General features: G+C 36.3%; 1 protein-coding gene across 2 annotated transcripts; it reads right to left on the bottom strand.

Annotated features, from left to right (window-relative positions):
- Nucleotides 1-281: 281 nt before the first annotated feature.
- LOC311283157 (uncharacterized protein) lies at nt 282-4,594 on the bottom strand. Of its 2 annotated transcripts, none has more exons than XM_084397396.1 (8): nt 4,457-4,594; nt 4,275-4,336; nt 3,554-3,649; nt 2,541-2,692; nt 2,300-2,436; nt 2,103-2,196; nt 1,748-1,960; nt 282-1,096 (listed from the first exon to the last, which is right to left on the bottom strand). In XM_084397396.1, the coding sequence occupies exons 3-8, from the start codon at nt 3,639-3,641 to the stop codon at nt 962-964; spliced, it is 819 nt and encodes a 272-aa protein (XP_084253522.1). In that variant the 5' UTR covers nt 3,642-3,649; nt 4,275-4,336; nt 4,457-4,594; the 3' UTR covers nt 282-961. The 2 variants fall into 2 exon arrangements, with proteins under 2 accessions (XP_084253522.1, XP_084253523.1); XM_084397397.1 differs by having other exon boundaries at nt 3,636-3,649.
- Nucleotides 4,595-4,944: the final 350 nt, after the last annotated feature.

Genomic DNA, 4,944 nt, shown 5'->3' with positions numbered 1-4,944 from the left:
GTCCACACTAAATAGAGTTAAACTAACACTTTAAATAGTGTTACTTTTTTTACACTTGCTTAGTGTAAAAACAACACTGTAAGTGTTCACCGTTAACACCATTAGTGTTCCCCTACCTCATTTACACCAAGATAGTGTTGAAACTACACTAGGTGTCTCAATATCTTAACACCAATAGATTTATTTCCACACTAATACAGTGTTCATTCAAAACCCTGATTAAGGTCATTCAATTTCACTAAAAATCTGTGCCTTCAATTAAATGAGTCAACAGGCTGTATCAGTTTGAAATTTTATTTTCAACACAGATGTAACAATTATACCAACACAAAAGAACAACATTTTCACCATCATCTGACCCATGCAGATCAAAAGGCCTGTAGAACTTCAAGCTGTTGGCTTTTACAAGTTCACCCAACTCACAATATCTCTGTACTTTAAATGCATGACGTTCTGAAAAATGTTCTGTGAAAAGTTTATCGACAATAAAATACACAGTGCTGTCAATGAAAAGTAACTTCAGAATCTGACTGAAAACAGGAATTTCATCCTCACATTGCTTACAATGAGGTCTTGACTATATTCTGTCCCATCTATTTGGACCCAGTCCATGAAATGAATGCTTGTCTGTTTGGGATTCTGTTCCTGCCAACTTTTCACCATTGTCAACTGCATTCCAACAAATGTTTTCATTGGTCCACACTCAACTTGACTCAATGGTGTTGTTTCCCAAAGATTGACAACTGATGACTAAAGAATTTCAAAAACATTCCCAAATCTGTCAGTGTATTCTTAAAAACTCGCTCGAAACTTGCACTTACGGTTCAATTTTGCGAACACAGGCTGGATAATGCACCATAATGTGTGGTCTGCAGGAAGGTAAAGTTGACCAGGGCTTCCGCGTAGGACAAGGTGAAGACAGTGAACTTTCAAAAGTTCAAAGGCACTCAAGAAGTTGGTTTCACAGCAAGGGATAAGGCACTTGTCCACAATGGCGTAAAAGTAGTTGATCCTGCCCTTTGATCCTTCCTGATCCAAGTAGAAATGGCTGGTGGCCCTCCCTCACACTGAGATGGCCTTCAATACTGGTGCAGGACTGAAAAAAAATATTAAACAAGAAAAAAAACGAATTACAAGGTGAAATGATAAATGCATTAAACCTGGTGCTCTTAACTTGATCACATTCAAATGAACAAATAATAGAATTAAAATCAATTAAAAACAAAAAAAAAAACTATATGACAAACCTTAACCTAATATGTGCCTGACAAAACCAGTTGGTATCATGCTTTGTGTATTACAGTGAAAGGTTATGTCATAAAAAGTAATCCCTTATTCAACAAACCTGTTTTAGATCTTCACCTCATTATGTAAGAGCTCCATTAACTAAACTAAAGGGTCAATTTACACACACTCAGGTTGTACCAAACCTGTATAAATGGGCCGCTTTGGGCAGCCATTGACTTCCATAGTAGGGAAAAAAAAAAATACTATTAGAGTCAATGGCTGCCCAAAGCGGCCCATTTACAAACTTTCTTTAAAATACCTTCCTTTGTGTTCAGCAGTACAAAGCGAGGGGAGAATTTTTTGAGCAAACTATCCTTAAGTGTGTCAGGTCAGAGAGACAAAATGTGCAGAGGGTTCAGTCCCAATGACCATGAATGAAAACCACTGCATTTTAGGGTTTATAACCCAAATCTTAATTTAAATATTAACAATGACTTTGCAACAGTAATGTGAGTTTTACCTTATGGAAATGCACAAATCTGTCAATAGCCTCTGTTGGACTGATCTTAGTCGTCTTCCTCTCTGGAGGCGGCGGCAGGAGATGCAACAGCAGCAGGACAGATGAGTGAAATGGGACAGCGACTCCAAGCAAACACGTTTTGGGATCTTCCTCGAACAAGTTAAGGCACCAGGAGATGAACCCTGGTCCCTTTTCCGGATCGTAGAAATGCTCCTGTGAAAAAGACGAGAACACTTTTTGCAAAATCTGAATAGTCATTACATAAATAGATAATAGAAACTGTTATTACATGCCACAAAAAAGGAGTATATAACTTCATGATTGTTTCAAATACACCTATACAAAAGATTCTTACATAGCCCTTTGTTGAAAACGGGTCTCTCTGGTTAGGGAAGAGAGAAATAATGCCCAAAGCATAAGTTTCCCACTGTTTACGGGTGGGGATCCTCCTGCAATATAAAAAAAATATATATGGTTAATGGTAACTTAACTTTGTCTACATCAATTGACACATCTGTGTGTATTTCTTGCATCTGTGCATTGAAGTCTTACCCATGAATCTCTGTCATGTGACAATCAACAATTGTAACAAGCTGACGTCTGGTGCGATGCTTTAAAGGTTTAGTTGTCTGGTATTCGTCAAGCACTTCCTCACCACCAGATTTTTTTCCCAGTGCATCTTGGACAGTCTGATTAAACATGACCACAATACAGGTGAACACATGAAGACTACTTAAATGGTGAAAATTATTATATGGACAAGTTAACCATAATGAAAAACATGCATACATACCCGTTTTGCTTTTACAGCGTCCATGTTAAAACTGTTGCTGACCATTGCTGTTTGATTTTGCACTGCTCTCTCTGACTCTTCATGGTCAGTTGAAGAGTGTGAAAGAGTGTCAGTGCATGTGCTGGGAGTTGAGGATCTTATGGGTGAAAACTCTTGACAGAGAAAAGCAAAACACCATTTTAATGTTTTCTCTGAAGGTATTCAATCAAACACGGCTTTGTCTAAATGTTTTTTACTTCTAAAGCAAGAATTTTCCATCACAAATCAAATTAAAGGGTTAGTTTAACAAAACTAAAAATGATGTCATTAATCACCCTCATTACTTCCAAACCCATAAAGACAGATTGAGATATCTTGATGAAATCAGAGCTTTCTGAACCATTCATAGGCAGCAACATCACTGCAACTTCAAGGCCTAGTGCTGCGCTGTCCTTTACTATGTGGATAGCGACTTTACTATCTGGGCCTTGGTGGTAATTACATTGCTGCCCATGGATGGTTCAGAAAGCTCTTGGATTTCATCAAAAATGTCTTCATTTGTGTTCTGAAGATTAACGAAGGTCTTACGGGTTTGGAACGACATGAGGGTGAGTAATTACTGACATTTTCATTTTTTGGGTGAACTAACACTTTAAAATAAAATAGTAAAAATAACTATACACCCTTGTAAGTTCTCATTCTCATGCTCTTAACTGAAAAGTAATTTTAACAATAGCATGAAAAAAATAACGCACTAAGAATGAACAATACTTCTACAGCATTTGTTAATTTTAATCTCAACATTTGCTAATACATTATAAAAATCAAAAATTGTATCTGTTAACATGAATGCACTATGAACTAAAATGAACAAACAAACAGTTCTACTTTTATTAACTAATACTAAAGTTAATTAATGTTAGTTAACACATTAATGTTAACAAATGAGACCTTGTTGTAAAGTGTTAATATACCTCAAGCATATTTCTATATGACTAAGTACATTTCTAAGTAGCACAAGCTTCTTAACTTACCTTCATTGAGAAAATCTTGTAATGTACAATCACTGAGCAATTTCACAAAATTCTTTACTCCTTGATGGTACTGAGCTTTTACCAGCATGATGAAAGCTGTTGGTCAAGAAAGATGCAGATTATGACATTGTTAATATTAAAGCAGTTCAAGCGAGCCACTGTTGTCACCCTACAAATGTTACACTAAAGGGAAATCGCGGCAAATTAATTCATACTATCATGTAACTGTATACGATTACAGATTAAGCGTGCACGTCAAACACACATGCAGAGCAAACAGTCATATATGCTGGCAGAAAGTTGAGCAAAATGCTTCTTGCTTATCTGATCATTTACCGTTGCATTTTACCTCGCAGACAAGAGTAGCTAATCGCTATACTTCCTATAACATTCGAAGCTGCGCGTTCAAGGTCAACGTACATTTTTTTTTAAAAAATAAATAAAGATTCGCGCGTCAGTCAGAGATTATTTGGAACAATACACAGTTATACGATAATAATATTGGAGATAAAAACGCATTACAGTGCCTTATTTGGCAGCACAAATAACGTGAGCCCTAAGAAGGGGAATGTGGACTCGTACAGGGCTAACGTTACGTACATTTGTGTTAATTTAACAGTTAAGCAAAATCACAGAAATAACCGTTATCTTTCCCTGACTCTAAAATATAAGAAAACTTAACCTTAAAACAGCTAACTAACATAAACTATGCAACTCTTACCTCAGTTTGCCAACGAACAATCAAAACGGCCTCGAGATCCAATCGGTGGTCTGTCGTGTTATCTGAAAGGAAATAACGTTACTCAGGCAATGTTGAAAAACGTAATATTATTCTGAATGGTGAGAAATGTAAACTAAACATGAAAATTGGTAAAAAAATAAACTGGTTATAAACTATTATACCTGTTTGAACGCTCCTCTCCTCGTGGTCGTCCGCCATTAAACAAAAAGGAAATAATGTGCAAGGACCGGAAATTGGATCAACTCATCACCAGTGTAAATTATGTCAACTCGCTGTAATGACGCTGACTCTGACCACTGATTTACTCTGCAAGTGTTGATGCCATTCAAATCAACACCAGAATCAACACTTTTTAACTCTGAAAAATTAACACCATAAAAACAACTCTAAACTACACTGGATATTTTGCTGTGCTTGTTACATCTACTTACCATAGTAATAACAGTAAATTATGCATCATTACATGCAACTAACCCTCAACCAAACCCTAACCCTATAGTAAGTACATGTAGTTAATTAATATTACTCAGTACTTAAATATATAATTACACTGTAACAATGACACCTTAAAATAAAGTGTAACGCTATGTTCTAACATTTTAATAAATCATTTGATACAGTGCACTTATCAGGCCCGGTTCTACGGGGG

This window comes from Rutilus rutilus, assembly GCF_951802725.1.
Source record: "Rutilus rutilus genome assembly, chromosome: 23".
Taxonomy (NCBI): Eukaryota; Metazoa; Chordata; class Actinopteri; order Cypriniformes; family Leuciscidae; genus Rutilus; species Rutilus rutilus.
The sequence above is the reverse complement of the archived record's forward strand: the minus strand, read 5'-3'. Positions and strand labels throughout refer to the sequence as shown.

Bases quoted from the DNA above. Each gene is read 5' to 3' on its own strand.
- LOC311283157 (XM_084397396.1), bottom strand. From the start codon at position 3,641: ATGCTGGTAAAAGCTCAGTACCATCAAGGAGTAAAGAATTTTGTGAAA. The intron at 2,693-3,553 runs GTAAGTTAAGAA...TTCTCTGTCAAG, and splicing joins ACAAGATTTTCTCAATGAAG to AGTTTTCACCCATAAGATCC. The intron at 2,197-2,299 runs GTAAGACTTCAA...TTTATATTGCAG, and splicing joins CACATGACAGAGATTCATGG to GAGGATCCCCACCCGTAAAC.